This window comes from Podarcis bocagei, assembly GCF_964188305.1.
Source record: "Podarcis bocagei genome assembly, chromosome: 3".
Lineage (NCBI taxonomy): Eukaryota > Metazoa > Chordata > Lepidosauria > Squamata > Lacertidae > Podarcis > Podarcis bocagei.
Genome location: NC_138127.1, coordinates 43601957 through 43619949, shown reverse-complemented (window position 1 = coordinate 43619949; position 17993 = coordinate 43601957). Strand labels below are relative to the sequence as shown.

Sequence of the window (17993 nt, the reverse complement as noted above, 5' to 3'; positions counted from 1 at the left end):
ACCAGGGAAAGAATAGCTTTGTGCAGAAGCACAAACTTAGGTTTGTGTTTTTGTTGAAGACAGTATTACCAGAAATGAGTGATAAATAACAACCAAATGATACACAGTACCCTGGCACTTACAGATATGCATATAAAAAAAGATATTTCTATTTTGTGCAGTAGCTATTCAGCTGTGTTTAATGGATAGGTCAGGAATCTCCTTCATGCTGCCATGATTGTGGCTTTACTATGGAGGCCTGCTTGTCATTTACTTCATGTATAAATGGTACTGAGTTCACATAGCTAGTTATAACACTTGTTGATACTTTACAATGTCTATGCAGGTTAATGTTAAATGTGAAAGGAGGTAGTGCTCAGTGGCGGCCACTAAGAATTGAAGCAAAGACTGAACCTAGAATGAAAGACTGGGGGAGTTCCAGTTCTTAGCCTTCCATTTTCAGTACTGAACACTATTGATAGTCAGCTATTGCATATGTTAATTGCAAAGGAGCCATCCATAAAATCACAGAAACCAGTGCACTGACAGAAGTAGCTTTCTGAACATTTGACAGTCTGATAGCAGAAAACAGTATCTGCAAAAGGGCTCTCACTACAAGGTGCCTATCCTTTGCATATAACGTGCAGGCTATCTTATTCTAATTGCCAGGTGTCTTATTATGTAGGGAAGGTAGGATCATTGTGTTTTCTTTTGCTCTAAATTGCACGCATCTATATCCCCTCCATATATTGTTTGAGCTACAAAGCTAGAGGGTCAAAGCCAAAGGCTATGTAAGGAGCTAGTAGAGGTATAGCTCTGTTGATGAACAAAATGGGCTATGGGCAAGACACCCACACTTCCAGTGGCCTCCCAAGACACCCACTGGAAATTCCAGTGGTGTTCTTAGTGACAGTGTAGGGCAAAATGGAGTGTTCTACAATAGCTGTGAATCCACAGGACCCAATGTTCCCTTTGTCTCCTGACACCAAATCAGCTTTAGACTACCACCCACCCAACTGCAGGGCTATGGATGTGATGGTTTTTCCACCAAGTAATCTATCCACACCGCACGAAAGGATGTCTTTGCCCAATGTTAGCAATAGTACAGAAAGTCTGTGAGAGGTGTATTTTCACAGATGGCACTTAACCAAAATAGCAAGCTGTGGTTTGGCTTTCTGCCTATCTCACTACATTACAAATTTCTGCAGATTCCCTATCCTGGCAGATTAGGCAAGGCAGGAGAAATGAATGGGTTTTTATAGAGCCATATATTATACCATTTTTTTTCAAGCACTGTGTAATCTTCAGCACATTGTGTTTCATGTTGATTTTCAGCACACAAAGTCCTACAATTAACCAAAGGCAGTGTCTACTCCTCCTCTGATAACTAACTTCAAGATGACATGGGTGCAGACCCATGTGGAAACAGAGCTCAGGTGGTTGATAAAATGTAGTTTATTAAATTATAAATTTTGTAACAAAAACCAGACGGAACAAGAAAACAAACAAGCTACAGGGACTAGACGGAAGAGCCGATGAAGACACCATGAAGTGTTTACAAGTAAAACTCTGCAACAGAAGTTATTTTACATTTCATTCAGGAAGATGATTGCTCTTTGTTTAGTAAAACATCTGAACTTTAGAAGTCACACCTACTTTATGTTAAAATTAAGCATCTGGTTCATACCCCCAATTCTTGTTCCTTTCCAGTTCGCTTTAGTTTTCCTTCCATACATCAATCCATGAAGATAGTAAAGATACTTAATGCAATGAAGAATGATGACATTTCCAAGTTGTACAGTGAATATACACTGGTCAAAAAGGGGGACAGGGTTTTACTGGGGATGAGCATATACTACAAAATAAAACGTGAGACATTTACGAAACTGGGTATTGCTAAGTAGCTGTCAAACCATTAACACACCCCAGGGTTTTGTTATTTTTCTTCAAACATTGAATCTTCCAGCCAAGACATATTAAGAGATTTTCTTACAAGTTCAAGGACCAGGCTTGGTTTTCCCTTTCCCCTCCTCCCACCCTGAAACACTTTGAATACATTGCTAGGCTGGAATGCAATGCCAATACAGACAAAATGTACATATACAAGACTGAGTTTTCAAAACATGGCTCTAGATTCAAACTTCAGTTACTGTGCACTGTCCATCAGGCCTTCTAGACCTTACACTGGTGCTTCCCACCCCACTCCCCACCACTGGTCTATCCAAGGCTGGCTGACTTGCATTCAGATGTCTCTGCTGAGCAGAGGATACAGGCAACTGAAGTTGGGCAGACACATCCTCACTATCGCTGCTAGCATCCGATTCTGTTTCCTCAATGGAGGTGTCAAGAACTGGCACCCTACCAGAAGACGATGATTCATGGTCTTCCTCTCCCTCACCCCTATGGCTCCTTTCAACCATACTGTCTCCATTTATTTGCAAGTTGGCAAAAGAGTTCTCTAGAGTGCTTGCATCAGGTGATGGCGTTGCAGGGCTTGTCGGTTGACCATCTAGTGAAGGAAGGGGTCTAACAGAAGCAGTTGCTAGAGGCTGCCCAGCAGCAGCTCCTAGAGCTGGTGTGCTGTCTGCACCATCAGCAGAGCTCTCTCTTGCTAGATTGATAGCATTAGAGTCACAGTCCAACCTAAGCCCAGCCACTCCCTTCTTTGGAATATCTATTATGTCCCGTTTTATTTTCCTGCGACGTCCATGCTCATTTCGCCTATACTGAACCATGTTCTCAAGATCTGCCACATACAAGAACCCAGCAATTAACATTTCAGTGCTCTTTTTACCTTTGGAAAAGGCATCTTCCAGCTCCCTACTGGTACGTTCATCATACTGCCACCATCCATTTCTGCCTTCATAGTACCAGGCATAATCCCCATTGCCTCTACTGGCTGCTTTGAGTTCCTCAGGTGACAGTAAGGTTGGCTTATCAAGAAAGTCCTCCGGGATCTCCTGACGACAGAGTGCACATCTCTTTCCCAGCCAGGAAGCTCCTTTCACACACAGATAACAGAAGACATGTTTACAAGGCAGACTCACAGGGTGGACACATGTTTGCAGACAGATAGCACATTCAGGGACCATGAGAGATGGTGCTGCACCGGAACATGATTCATTTGTCTTCTTGTTCGTGGGAAGCATGTTGATTGAGTGATCGATCTCACCGCAACCGGCCATCCTAGGGAACAACAAAAGTATCATAATTTGGCAGGACCTACTGCTAGCCTACTTTGCTTAACCACAGGACTTTATCCTAAACAGTTTATAACAACTGAAAAAAAGCTACAAAAATGTACATAAACAGCATCATATACAGACAAAACAAAATATCAATCTGCAATGACAATCAGTGTGCTGCAGAAAATATGGGCTGGAAGATCTGGGTTCAAGCTGCTGCCTGCACATGAAGCTCACCCTACAAGAATGAAGTAAATGAGCAACCTAATATATATAAAAGATAGGATGCAAATATGATAGTTTACAGTACCACACTAGAGAAAGGGTGAAACAAAATTGCATATTAACGTTTCAACACCAAGATAGCTGTCCTCCATAACTACTTTGCCTCTGATCACCACTGCTAGTGCTTAGTTAAGTAACATTGTGGAACTTATGGAACATTGTGCTGGGTGACTACTGCTAAGCCCTAGGAATTTACACTATAGGGTCCTATCTGGTCCCTCATTAGCTGCATGAAACATTCAGCGCTCTCGCCTCTGATTGAAGTTAGGCAATGAAGTTTAAAACTGATACTTGAGATCACGGAGGGGGGGGGGAACCGACCCTGGATGATGATGAATAAACTGAGAATATGTAAATGGTGGTAGTAGTTCCTATGTGTCATCTGTTCTGGATAGGGGTGCCCACAGATCCATCTTAATCAATGCAGGGCCAGTATGGTATAGAGTACCTTCCACCAGCTATGTCAGATGCAGCCCCTGCTGGAGAGATACAGCCTACCTACAGTAATTTTGCTATACTACTACAGTACCTTGTGCAGGGGCTTTCTGCTCAGAAGCTGCCATTAGTATCTTAGCAGCTGTTTTTGGTACTAACCAGGACTCGTTGGGATCATATCTTGCCTGTGCTTAAAGATCTCTACTGGCTACTGCTCTGTTTGTAGAGCCAATTTACTGCACTGGTGCTTAACTTTAAAGCCCTACAGAGGTTGAGACCTGAATACTTGAAAGAACATGCTTCTGCATCAACCTGCCCATGCACCAAAAGTCTTCTCTAGTTACCCTGCCATCTCAGGTAAATGGCAAGTAGAGAAATGACCTTCTTATTGCATTTTATTTACTTGAATTCCTTCCCCAGATGGGCCTGCCTGGCGCCCAATTTAATGTATTTTCAGTGCTATAAGCACAGATCTCCTTATTTCCCCATACTCCCCATCCAAGGAGTTTATAACATCTGTATTACTGCAACTTTTTATTCTTGTAGGCATTTTATTTGTTTGCAGCATGTTGCTTAGATTCAGTAGATTGTATATTCTGCATATGTGTATAAATAAAACAAGTGTTAATCATGCTCCTTGCAATTTTTGCTGAGATGACAGTGAAGTGAACAAATGTCATGGCTTTTTGTCAAAGAATTAATGAACCCATCACAATCTGTACAAAAGAGTGTTTGGCCTTGGTCAGTCTTGACTCCCTACTTTTTACATATGGCACAGCACAATATCACACATCAAAAAATTGGACACAGTTAAGTCATAGGAACTGGGTCCCAAATCTTGATTATGTGTTTGCATTTCACAAACACAAGGCCAGAAAGATATTTGAATAAAGATTTTAGCTCAAGTCTACTGTATTTATTTAACAAAATTCAGTCAACAGTTGCCTGATCCATCTAGGATGTCTGAACATGTGACTTCAGGAATAGAAAACCATGGTTATCTGCTTACGTCAGTGGTTTTCAACCAGTGTGCCATGGCACTCTGGGGTGCCTTCAATGATGGTCAGGGGTGCCATGGCAACACTGGCCTCTGGCCTTCCTTCCCTCCCTCCTCTGATGCCCTCTTGCATCTCTGCCTCCCAAAGGCTTGCACAACTGTTTGTTGTAGCAGCCCTGGCTATAACCTCCACAAGCAAATGGTCCTCTGGGGCTGGCTTCCCAGGTAAGGTGCAGGTCTCAGGTTCACATTTGGCCAGTTTCCATTGAGCCACTAAGGCTGGGGGGCATCCTCTTCCCAGACCCCTGTAGGAAAGTGTGAGGAGGCACCTCCCTTTGGGGAAGGGGGGGGCAGCTCAGAGACTATGGGCAGCAGCAGCGGCTGCCCAGAAGACTCCCAAGGAGAGGGGAGAGGAGAGGAGGCTGAGGGAACACTCTACAAGGGAGGGTGTTTGAAAAAGGGTGAGAGGCTGCCAGCTCTGCAGGCAAGGGGTGACATAACTGGGATTCTGAGCCCCACAGGGGTACCACAGAAAGAATGCAGTTGGTCAAGGGAGCCGTGGACTCAAAAAAGTTGAAATATTCTAGCTTATGTATTCCGGATTTTACAAATTTCAAGGTGAGATTTTGTGTGAAGGTTTGTGCAACACATAGACTAAGGCTGCAATCCTATATCCACTTACTTGGGTATCCCAGCAGGTTGGGAAACAAAGTAGAAAAAGGAGAACTTGGTACACCTGAGTAATTCCACAATTAAAAAGTGACAGCATGCATTGAGAGCCTCATAATACCCATTAACAGTACAAAAGCATTTGTTTAGCAAGGGAACAGAGTTCAACAAGTTTAGGCTGGCCCCTGTAATCAAACAAAAACATGAGATTGCCAGAAACATTTATTTATTTTAAAGATTTATAAGATGGCTCACATTTTAAAATATTGGAGTAGTGTATAGAAAACCAAAATAAAAAAATGCACCAGAAACACAGTTAAACATTCCTTACCTACTCCCCTTTACCACCTTCTTATGAATTTACTCAGAAGTAAATCCCTGCATTCAGTAGTGCTTAGTGCAAAGGAAGAACTTTTAAGGATTGCAGCTTTAGACCCCAACCTCACACAGCATCTTCACAGATGACCAGGGACAATCCCTTTCCCTCTCTAGCATACAGCTGTAGCAAGGCAGAAGCGGCTTCTACAGTACTGGCCTGCCCACTTACTCCAAATACCTCAGCTGCTCATTTTCAAAAGCCAGCCCACCCTTCCCACCTGAAAACAGAACAAAAGAATGGAGCTTGTTTTGGCACTGGGCAGCCAAGGTTCTCAGAGTTCCTCAGCCACCTACTGACAAAACAGCTAGTTTTAACCTCTCTCTAGCTTGATGTCTGAGAGGGGATGAATTTTTACCATGCACTTGTAGTTTACCGTATCAAGTACAAGTCACATTTGAAATGCCAACTCCATACTTGGACACATACAAGATCTACATCACATTGACCTTACCTTCTTTTTTTCTTCTTATCACTCTTCTTGGAACATATTGCAAAATTAAACCATCTTTATATGTATCTAATCAGAGCTAAGTGCCTTGTTTCCCAGTTAACAACTTATTCTTCTTGCATGCTGCTTTCTGGACATGGGCAATGTCAGCGTCCCACTGCAAGTTAAGGAGAAAATAAAGAGCTATCAGACTTAAGAGCAACCAATTATTTATATTTATGAACTATAAATATAATACAAATATATTTATGAACTATAAATATGAACTATATTTATAAATAGCAGCTTTCTGTCCAACTAGCCATGATAACACACAATGATAATAGTGGCTTACAATACAAGTACAAAAAGAGATGGGGATGAAAATAAGCAAATTTAGTAATCAGCTATTTTATTGTAGAGCTGAAGGAGACCCCAAGGGTCATCTAGACCAACCCCTTGCAATCCTGCCCACAGCCATCTCTGAGTGGCCTGTATCTGCCAACATTGTGGCTAGCAGCTAGCCACACTGACCCACTGTGTCATAGACAAGGATGTCAGAATCAGTGAACAAAACAGTTCTGGGAGAGATGGAGCCAAATGGCAGCTGGTCCCAGTCAGTTCAATGGATGGCATTACGTACACCGTCTTGCCTCTCCTGCTGCTTCAATGAGACAGAACAGATGTGAATGGAATTGGTTCTGGGAGCAGAGGAGGCAATGGCAAAAGTTTCAGTTAAGCCAATAGCCTTCCAGCTGGAGGTTCTTCCACAGTGAACTCAGTTACTCAGTTATTACATCTGAAGCATTTTCTTTTATTTCATAGATATGTTCTCTTAAGTCATTTTAAGATCAAAGTAGCAAACAGTTTTGAGATCAAAGAGACTGTGTAGGTGAGTGGTTCTCGTGTCTGAGAAACTGATCAGCTCTGGACAGGTTGCACTCCCTCTGAAGCAACAGGTTTGCAGTCTGGATCTATCTTTGTTACTGGAGGTCCATGCAACTTAAGTGGCTAGAAGTGCCCTTTACCAACTGCAGCCTGTACAACACCTACAGCCAGGGAGAACTTTTCCATAGTAGTTCAAGCATTAAGGTAAAGGTAAAGGGGCCCATGACCATTAGGTCCAGTCGTGACTGACTCTGGGGTTGCAGCGCTCATCTCGCTTTATTGGCCGAGGGAGCCGGCATACAGCTTCCGGGTCATGTGGCCAGCATGACTAAGCCGCTTCTGGCAAATGAGAGCAGCGCACGGAAACGCCGTTTACCTTCCCGCCGGAGCGATACCTATTTATCTACTTGCACTTTGACGTGCTTTCGAACTGCTAGGTTGGCAGGAGCAGGGACCAAGCAATGGGGGATTTGAACTGCTGACCTTCTGATCAGCAAGTCCTAGGCTCCGTGGTTTAACCCACAGTGCCACCTGCGTCCCAGTTCAAGCATTAGTAACCTGAGCGATCGACTTACCCTATATATCTACCTGACCACTTTGATCTGCAGGACTAACATCACAAAACAGTCATTCTGCACTTGTGAGAAATCAGTCTTTAGGCTTAGCAGCACCTGCACTTTGAAACTCCCTGCCTATTGACATCAGGCAGGAGGCTTCACTTTACTCTTCTCAGTACCGGCTAAAAACATTTCTCTTCAGACAAGCCTATCCAGATATGTAGAACTGACATATGTTTTAATCTATTTTTATTGCTTAACCGCTTATTTTATTTCCATTTTGAATTTTTAAAAGTACCTGATTTAACTTTGTATTTTCTTGACAGTTTTGATGTTTGCCAGTAGAACTGCTAAGTGGTTTACAAAAATAAAACGATCAAGCAGTATACAATTAATTTTGCTAAATAAAATAAAAATCAATCAATTCATGCTGGCAATTAAAGTAAGCTGCTCTAGAATATGTTAGTCCACTGGAAGCCTGGGGAACCAGTCTGTTGAACGTCAAAAGCCATCATATTATTTCTTGAATATTCTATTGGACTATTAGGGCAGGATATTTTGAGGTCTGCAGGTTCCAGGGCAAAGGCACCCAAAATTCAAATCCTACCACTTAACCTAATACAATGCTCTCCTTTCTCCTCATCATATTTAGACATCTCTCATGGCAAACCTCAGACTCACCCCAAACTGAAAGGTTCCGCTTCACAGCATTTACCAGTCCTGTGCAGTTAAGAGTTTTAAAACACAATGTCTAGACAGCTATCTAACCAAGATGCATTACATTTCATTTTCTGCTAGAGAGGTTACACTGAAAGGCACTTTTTATTGAACTTGAGGATGCAGAACTTTCAATTGCCTAAGCAGATCTATTTAAGTGAAATTTTACTGCATACATTAAATTCATCTCGTATGAATACAGCTAAATAAAGTCAAGAAATCGACAAGTCCTGTAGAGAGGTTAATGGTAATGTACATAATTGTAAAAGAGCTTTGGGAAGATTTTGGCTGAACTTCCAATTAAAACTTTTGAGTAATAACCTCTGCACTGAAGTCCCTTGTGTGCTGCATGTAATTGTTTCACAACCTTTTCCCTTTTTTAAAAAATAAAAAGGCTATAACCAGGCAGACAGGTGTCATGTGATTTTTCTTTTTAAAACATTACTTTAGGGCAGACACACACAATTCACTTGGAGTGCCACTTTCAGATTTCTACTAACTCATGAGAGCCAGGTGCTATGTTAACAGTAAAAAAAAAATTAAGTTAAAATTGTAACTCCGTATGTTTTTTAATCTATCATACAACTTCCCATTTCTCTCTGCACCTCACAGTGGGCTCTCCTCTCTGCATCCACACAGATCTGCCTGAACTCCTCATAGTGCACTCTCTTGTCCCCAGTATCTTACCCCTTTTTCTGTATCCCACAACTGTTCGTTATCTGCAACACTGCAGGTTCCTGCACTCCCAGATCTAATGTAACAGTACTGTCTTGCTGAAGGCCCTATTTTTCTCAACCAGGTCTCAGTTCTGCCTTTATTCACTGTCTTGTTTTGCTCCATTTCTTTCTCATCCCTGATCCCTATCCCCTTCTTCCAGTGTTCTGCTTCAGAAGCATACTAGCTTTTCATTCTCCCAGAAATTCATATGGTAAATGTGCCTCAGGTGCTCTGCAATGTAACTGGTGGCTGTATGAGGCTAGAAAAACTGTCACAAACTCTGTAACATGCTTCTAAATTCAGGAAGAAACAAGGTACATATAGTCATTCTCCCATCTCGAATTTTGATACATACTTGCAGGCCTTGTTTCCCCAAAAAGCACAGGAAAAGGTTGCAAACAAATGGCATTTGGAATTCCCCCAGGAGAAATAAAACCAGTCCACTTGGCCTTACGTTGTACATCAAGGTTAATACCATTAACCACCGACAACCTCATAAGTTGCCTATCAGACAGAACAAATTTGTTCTGAAAAATGTTGCAGTGCAACAGCCTTTGAATCATAAGTGCATGCTACTTGAAAGTCAAAATGTTTTCCACCTGCAAGGATAAACCAGCCTCCAATGGACAGAATGGAAGGAAGATGGATGAATAATTAAAAGATTTATCATAGAGTTAAGAAAGTGTGCTTTTTATTGAAATAAGTATGTAATTATCTTTAGGAAACGGACCACAGTATAATTATAAGATTGAAGTAATGATATTTTTAAAGGCTATAAATGTTTTAAAGGCAAGTTTAGAAAATGATTTCACTCAATCACTGCATTTAACCTATGATGCACTGAAGATCCAGTACTTACAAACTCTCCTAGCAAGATTAAAATACTTCAATTACATGTTCATCTATCTTTATATAAAGGAACTGTGTGCTTTATTTTGTGGACCACTGCTTATTTACTTCCACTCACTAAACACTGGTTAAATCAGGAAAGTCTTACAGCACATCTGAACATTCTCAGTCTTGGAGATTGTCAGGATAGAGGGGTTGACAAATAGGGATTAACCACCAAGAAAGTGTAGGACACAGAGGAAGAGGTGTATTAGATACAGGTGAATCTCAACTTATTGCTGGGGTTACATTTTAGGGACAGTGCATAAAATGAAAATCACATATAGTCAAAACACATTGGGTTCAATGGCGAGTGGGATTCCCAAAGTCTTCATTCCCAGATGCCTGCCCCCTTTTAAAATTTTTTTGTCAAGTGCATAAAGCTGAATGTGCACAAGTTAAACGCACGTAAGTTGTGAGTTACTTTTCTGCAGTTCCTAGGTCATTTGGTGACACCCAGAAAAGGTAAGCTATTCATCTATTAAGGCATGAAAGGGGCACAAATGAGCAATAAAATAGGTCAGGAAGAGAGAAATAAGAAGGCTGAAAACTAGAATGGTGCTATATAAATGCAACAAAAGCATCTTAGCTAGTAACCTTGGGAATGTAATTCCTTATTGTCAAGTGAGCTGCTGTACAGAACAAAAGTTCTTCCTAGAACCCCAAAGTTTCCCTTCCCCAGTTGACACAGAAAAACCAAATATGACTGTGTAGCTCATTTGAAATTTCACAGAAAAAAATGTGTTGGCAGATGAACTTCAACTAAAGTAATTCTCTTAGATCTAAAGTCAAGGCATTACACTGAAAACAGTATGGAAGATAGAGAGTCAAGACACCATCACATCTAAGAACCATCAACATAGCTAGGTTGGGCACAATCGTATACTTCTACTATTTGGACACAGCCATGTCGAATCACAATGCCACATCTATAAAGTATAAAATACCATATCCATGAAAACACAGCCACTTCCACAATCTGGAGGAGACAAGTATGAGCAAGATGCTTGTATGTGCATAATTCAGACACATTTCAAAACACACATCTTTATGTGACTTATCTTCCACATTAAATTGCTTTCAATGGGATGTATATTGAATATGCTTGTGGGGGAGGAGTTCTAAAATAGCCTATTAAATTAAATTATAATGACATAAGGCATTGCCAAAATACTGTATGTAGATGAGAACAAGAAACTGAGGGCATGCACCCCAAAATAAGCTTTAGGTCACCACAAATCATATATTCACACCTCCAGGCGAGGTGACCTTAATGAGATAGAACTATATTGACTCCTGGCCAATTCTTCATTTGGACAAACCCCATGCCGAAATACATAGAAAATAAGCAAGGGGGTGGGTCTGTGGGCCACTAGAAATCAAACAGATTGAGAACACTGACCTCTATAACACAGCAGTGAACTGTATCTGGACTAAAACTCTGGATGCTAAACACATCAAAGGTCAATAATAGCCAAAATATGAAAAAGGAAGAACAGGGTGGGGGGGTTATCCTATAAAAAGCTTTATGCCACCTCAAATAATACACTCAAATGTCCTGGAGATTGTACCTATAAATTAGCAAGGAACAGGGGTGGGGTGGAGTAAGCACTCCCACAACAATCCTTGGACCACCCCCAAAAATACACTCAAACCATCTTGAGTTAGTTTATACCCCTTTTGTAGTTATTGGTGTGAATCCATACACTAGAAAACATATTGTGCCCAATATGAAGCCTATTAGAGTCTATGCCACCTTATACAGGACATATATCTTGAGTATGTTTTATATTTATATAGGACAAATATATTATGGGGTACACAGCCCCCAGTTCCTTATTCTCTTCTACATATTTTGACTATATTCTATATATTTTGACATATTTTAAGTCATCTTGTAGAAGACACTCTCCTGTACCACTTGAGGTGAATCAAAGTTTTTAAAGTTCCTTGTGCTTATAATATAATAATGCCAATAATTGCTGAAATAGAGAGAACAAAGTTCAGCTTTGGGCCACTATAACTTATATATCTACATCTCCTGGAAACAATTCTCAATGAGACTCTCAAATTTTATTTTATGTCATATTGTAGGAAACAGTCTTCTTATTGTGGAGTGCACAACTCCAGCTCCTGTTTACATATTTTGTCTGTTATATGATAAAGTGATACTTTTGATAGTGTCTTGCACCCAAATTGCTGGAAAAGACACAATTCATTGCCACATCAAAAGGACACTATTCTGGACATGTGTATGATTTGTGGTGTCATGAAACTTTTTTGGGAGTCCATGAACTTTGGCAATAAATAATAAATAATAATATATTACATCAGCCATTCTTAAAACACCCCCAATCTTACAGCTTGACAAACTTTTTGCAAATATATGTGCCATGATTCATAAGAGGTACTGCACAATGACAGCCAGCAGCACTTCTGGAAAATAGCTTATGCCAACCTGGACATTTTGTCTATTCATTAGTTTTCCTTCCAAACTATGACTTCTATGTCATACAAGTGAAAACTGGCATCTGTAATTGCTTTCCTACAAAAGTTTATTATAGGGAGAGGATTAACATCCCACTGAAAACAGTGCAGTGCGAATAGCACCTGCACTCAGGTGCTCACTCTGATATTTGCCAACTTCTCTAGATCAAGGGCACTGGCATACAGCTAGTGGACCCAGTGAAATCCATGAGATTAGAGTCTCTCTCTTTTGAAATTACTACTGTCTAATATCACTGCCATTAAGTCCCCCAATATGAGGCACTACACTCATATAGGATGCTCTCATCCACCTTATGCTCCAGTCTAAGCACTTACAGACCAATAGGCATTAATAAAAATATGCTATCACTTTTCTCAGGAAAGAATGCATAAGATACCAGGAGTTGTTTGCACATCTGCATTTGATAAATGACTGTTTTCTTTGGATATGTAGGTGGTGCTGTGAGTTAAACCACAGAGCCTAGAACTTGCCGCTCGGAAGGTCGGCAGTTCAAATCCCCGCGACAGGGTGAGCTCCCGTTGCTCGGTCCCTGCTCCTGCCAACCTAGCAGTTCGAAAGCACGTCAAAGTGCAAATAGATAAATAGGTACCGCTCCGGTGGGAAGGTAAACAGTGTTTCCGTGCACTGCTCTGGTTCGCCAGAAGTGGCTTAGTCATGCTGGCCACATGACCCGGAAGCTGTATGCCGGCTCCCTTGGCAAATAAAGCGAGATGAGCGCCGCAAACCCAGAGTCAGCCACGACTGGACCTAATGGTCAGGGGTCCCTTTACCCTTTAGTAGGGTTGTAGGTACTTTTTTAAAAAACTATCTTTCATAAGGATATGTGTGTTCATCTTTTTATGCACAATAAATTTATTTGCATATATTTTGAGTTGATATTCCTTGATACCAACCTGATTTCCCATTTGCAGCCACAGTTCCAAAGCTGAATATCATTGGGTATCTCATCTCAATTTTCTAAAAAGCTTAAAAATAATGTGCCCTATTTTTAAAAAAGACTAAATTGATGGAACATGTACAACTGAAAGGCCTTGTGGACCAAGAGGCATCAGGAAAAACATGCTATGGTATTTCTCTAAAACAGAATAAATTTCAACAATCACAGTCAAATCAATTTATTACTTAGTAGGAGCAAAAGCAATTTGCCCTCTCATTTCAGCAGAAACTGATTACAGAACCAGAATGTTCAATTCTAAATTCAGATACAGAATATATCCTACTGTGATGTGTTCCAGTGGGAAAATACTGGTTCCATTTCAATTCACTTTATTGTGCTGCTTACGGAAGTTCTTAAATGTTTTTTGGTTCTGATCATGTATTCTCAGTGGCCACCAGATTTTAACCCATGTGTCTGTTGTTGTGTTGTTCTTCATTTGGACTCTGTCATCTATATCAAATATGAACAAAGCGAAAACATAGAAGCCCATCTTACTTCTGGTAAAAAAAACAAAAAAACTATGTATAAAGCACATTAAAGCATCCTAATAGGCACACTGCATATAATTATTATTCCGGCCTAGATTACCCAATTTGCTGCTGTTCAAATATAAGATCTCCTTACTATCTATTCCCAATAGTATTCCAGATTCAGCACAGAAGCAATCTCCTGTGTTTGTTACAAAGTAGACCAGGAACTTATTTTCACCTCCCATTTATACACAGAGGAAACAGCAAGACTCAAACTGACTGCTATAAAGAGCAGCATTAAAAGCACTTAGTTGTCAGATTTCAGAGTTGTGAATCATGGAAGCAAAGTACTTCTGGGTGCTTTCTATCCATGTTATCTCATTGCAATTTAACTTTAAGTAAAGAAAAAGCATTGAAAATATTATCAGGAGTCTTGTAAAGTCATTGAGAAAGGCTGAAAGAAAAAGCTAGATACAGTACCCCTAACATGAGGCCATGTTTTCATGTTAACAATATAAATTTAGGATCAGGACATGAACTATCAAACCAATATTCTCAATCCAAAGCTAGTGTTATTGAGCTTCCACTTGCATGTCTACTGTTCTGAGGTGCAAAAGATGAAGGGTGAAATGGTACAAATCTAGTTATGGGCCAGCACCTGTGGGCTAACATGCATTACTGCATTCAACTGAGCTGTGTTGAGTGCAGTGCAAGGGGCAGCAATGGACATGAAGCAGCATACTGCATCTACAGTTACCTGGATCAGGGCACCTCTGATGTTTTCAGCCATCTCTTATGGGCTACAATGAACCACATTCAATGATTTCCAGGTCAGGATAGTCCTCTCTTCATTTAGTATTTAATACTTCTAGGACTTATGAAGCACCTTTACATACTCACATTGTCAATGAGTACACCTCCAATTACATCCATCAACATTAAAAAAGCTATGGCCTAAGTAATTTGTCCAGCAAACTGTATCATTTCACTTTTTTTAAACTTCAAACCTCTTGTTCCAAAAGCTGTGGCTATGTTACCTGAAAATTACATATTTTGAACTATTTCAAATTGAGCTAGCTTCATAGAATAGAATCATAGAATGATAGAGTTGGAATAGACCACAAGGGCCATCGAGTCCAACCCCCTGCCAAGCAGGAAACAATTTGATCTCAATACAAAAAAAATGTGGTTGTGACAAAAATACGTAAACAAGGTTAGATTTTGATACCCTATGCAGCAGCTACTACAGTACTTAAATGTAAAGTTTTCCAACTGCAGTCCTTTCAAATTAGAAACAATTACCAATAGGCCCCATGGCCAAATACGTATGTTTAGCAAAGCATCTCATTTTCTCTTAACTGAAAAACATTTTGAAAAAAAGTAAAATTAAAAGCATACAAATGACACGGTCATTTAAAAGCATTTGTGTACTGCTTTTCAACTACAGCCGTTCTCTCAGTTTATAACAATATCATATTCATACGGATTATTTTACCCCTCACAATGACAGTTCCTGAATATCAGCTGCTGTCAATTGTATCAAGCGATGGTATCATGTGGCTCTTTGTTCTAGTCCCCTCCCCTCAAAGGTGGCGCAGCAACGGGAGAGCCAGGGCAGTGTGTGTTTTTTCATACACCCCCCCCCCCCCCCACTGTTCATTTGAGAGGAAAAGCACAAGTGGAACAATATCTCTTTCCACCAACCAGTATTTAAAATCCTGGAAGAGAGCTTTCCACGGTAAACAACAATCGGCCCAACAAGAAGTTGTCATCGCACATTATTATTATTATTATTATTATTATTATTATTATTATTATGGGTATCAAGTACGACAGCCTTTCCCCAAATTCTGCCTGGAGGGGGAGGGAGTCGGTTTTTTGTTTTACGCTTCCCCCCACCTCCAGGAAAAACAACAGCAGCAACAGCGACTGAGGCTATGTATGAGAGAGGAAGAAAAACATCTCTAGGAAATAAATGCGCAGTTGACAGCAAGGATGGCCAGGCGGAGAAACACCCCCCTCCCCATAACACTATTAAAAAAGGAGGAGGAGGAGGATACCCCACGCACCTCCCCAGTGTGGCTGCGCGTGTCGGGGGCTGGAGGGAGGGAGCTAATGGCTCCCCAAACAAGTCCGAGGGGAGAGGGAGACGAGAGGCCGGAGCCAATAGGTGACCCAGAGGGAGGGCTGACGAGCGAACCTCCTCTCCCCCCCCCCAAAAAAGAGGCCGGCTCGTGCACTCGGGGCGCGCGGACAACGACGACGACGACACGGGGCCTTTGTTCGGGTCTGCCGCTGCCCGGAAGAAGCGAAGCGGCCGCGGAGAGGCGGGGATTTGGCGCTGGGGGGGGGCGAGCGAAGAAGGCCCCGGACACAATAGAGCCGACAGCGCCGACTCCTCCATCATCCCCCGAAGGGCAGCGTTCACTCGCGCACTCACCTCCCTCACGGGAGTCGCCTCCCCGCTGTGCCTGATCCCTCCGCAGGCGGTTGAAGCCGAAGGAGCAGCGTCGTTGCCGTCGCCACTCTGCTCCCGCCTCCTCCTCTGCCTCCTCCTCCTGCCGGCCGTCTTCTGCCTTTCTCTCTCTCTCTGCCTGGCGATTAGAGACTGCTCTGCGCCGCCGCCGCCCCCCCCTCCCTCCGCGTGAGGGGCAGCGAGCAGGCGCTCGAGCTCCGGAGACGTCAGCACGCAAGGAGGGAGGGGCGTAGAAGCGGCGCCGGAGGTGGGAGGAGCCAAGGCTGAGATGCGCGGCCGGAACGGAAAGGGAGGGATGGGGCTCGCGGGTTGGTGTGGGCGCTCTAGCGCCCCTTGCGGATGAGGGCGCGCAGGTCACTTCCCTCCTTTGACGAGTGAGCGGGTGAGGAAGTAGGACAGTCACCGGCTCTGTATATACAGAGTGTGTGGGAGCACCAGGATGGCAGCTGTGTTGTGTGGCAGGTGAGAGAGGGTTTCGCTAGAGCCTCAAGCCTGGCAGGAGAAATCAGTGGCAATATAACCCTAAGCCAGTAGGGGAACATTTCAGTCCGCCAGGTCACGCTGTAATAATAATAATAATAATAACAGCAACAATCGCAATAGGAACAAAGTCGAAATAAATATAAATAACAAAATTGTCCAGTAGCACCTTAGAGACCCAACTAAGTTTGTTCTGGGTATAAGCTTTTGTGTGCATGCACACTTCTTCAGATACACTGAAACAGAAGTCACCAGACCCTTATATATAGTGAGAGGGTGGAGTGGGGTTTTCCTCAGAAGGGTAGTAGATGGGTGATGGACTAAATGGGTATGGTAAATAGATTCAGGTAGGTTGCCATGTTGGTCTGATGCAGTCAATTGAGTCTGGTGACTTCTGTTTCAGCGTACAGTGGTACCTCGGGTTAAGTACTTAATTCGTTCCGGAGGTCCGTTCTTAATCTGAAACTGTTCTTAACCTGAAGCACCACTTTAGCTAAAGGGGCCTCCTGCTGCCGCCGTGCCGCTGGAGCATGATTTCTGTTCTTATCCTGAAGCAAAGTTCTTAACCTGAAGCACTATTTCTGGGTTAGCGGAGTCTGTAACCTGAAGTGTATGTAACCTGAAGTGTATGTAACCCGAGGTACCACTGTACTGTATCTGAAGATTTTTTATTTATTTATTTCGACTGTGTCAGACCAACACGGCTACCTACCTGAAAATAGGAACAAAGGAATGCCACTGGGAGACTCGAGCCTAAAACTGTACATTTGCAATTCATCCATAAGTTAAACGCCAAGGATAAGTTAAACTCCAAGGATGCAAGCATAACTCCTGGTTAGCAGCAGTGGGGCAGAGCAGCATAGCCCCCTCACAGCATCCATAGCCCCACCAGCCAGGGCAGAAAATATGGGAGAGGGGAGAAAGCTTTTTACTACACCAGTCCCTAGGCTGCTGCAACAAAGAGGCATCATCATCATCATCATTATTTATACCCCGCC

At 42.1% G+C, this 17993-nt stretch overlaps 1 protein-coding gene across 1 annotated transcript; it reads right to left on the bottom strand.

The window, feature by feature from the left end:
• Positions 1-1416: 1416 nt before the first annotated feature.
• RNF146 (ring finger protein 146) lies at positions 1417-17009 on the bottom strand. Its single transcript, XM_081187778.1, has 3 exons — positions 16480-17009; positions 6381-6534; positions 1417-3165 (listed from the first exon to the last, which is right to left on the bottom strand). The coding sequence occupies exon 3, from the start codon at positions 3162-3164 to the stop codon at positions 2115-2117; it is 1050 nt and encodes a 349-aa protein (XP_081043904.1). The 5' UTR covers position 3165; positions 6381-6534; positions 16480-17009; the 3' UTR covers positions 1417-2114.
• Positions 17010-17993: the final 984 nt, after the last annotated feature.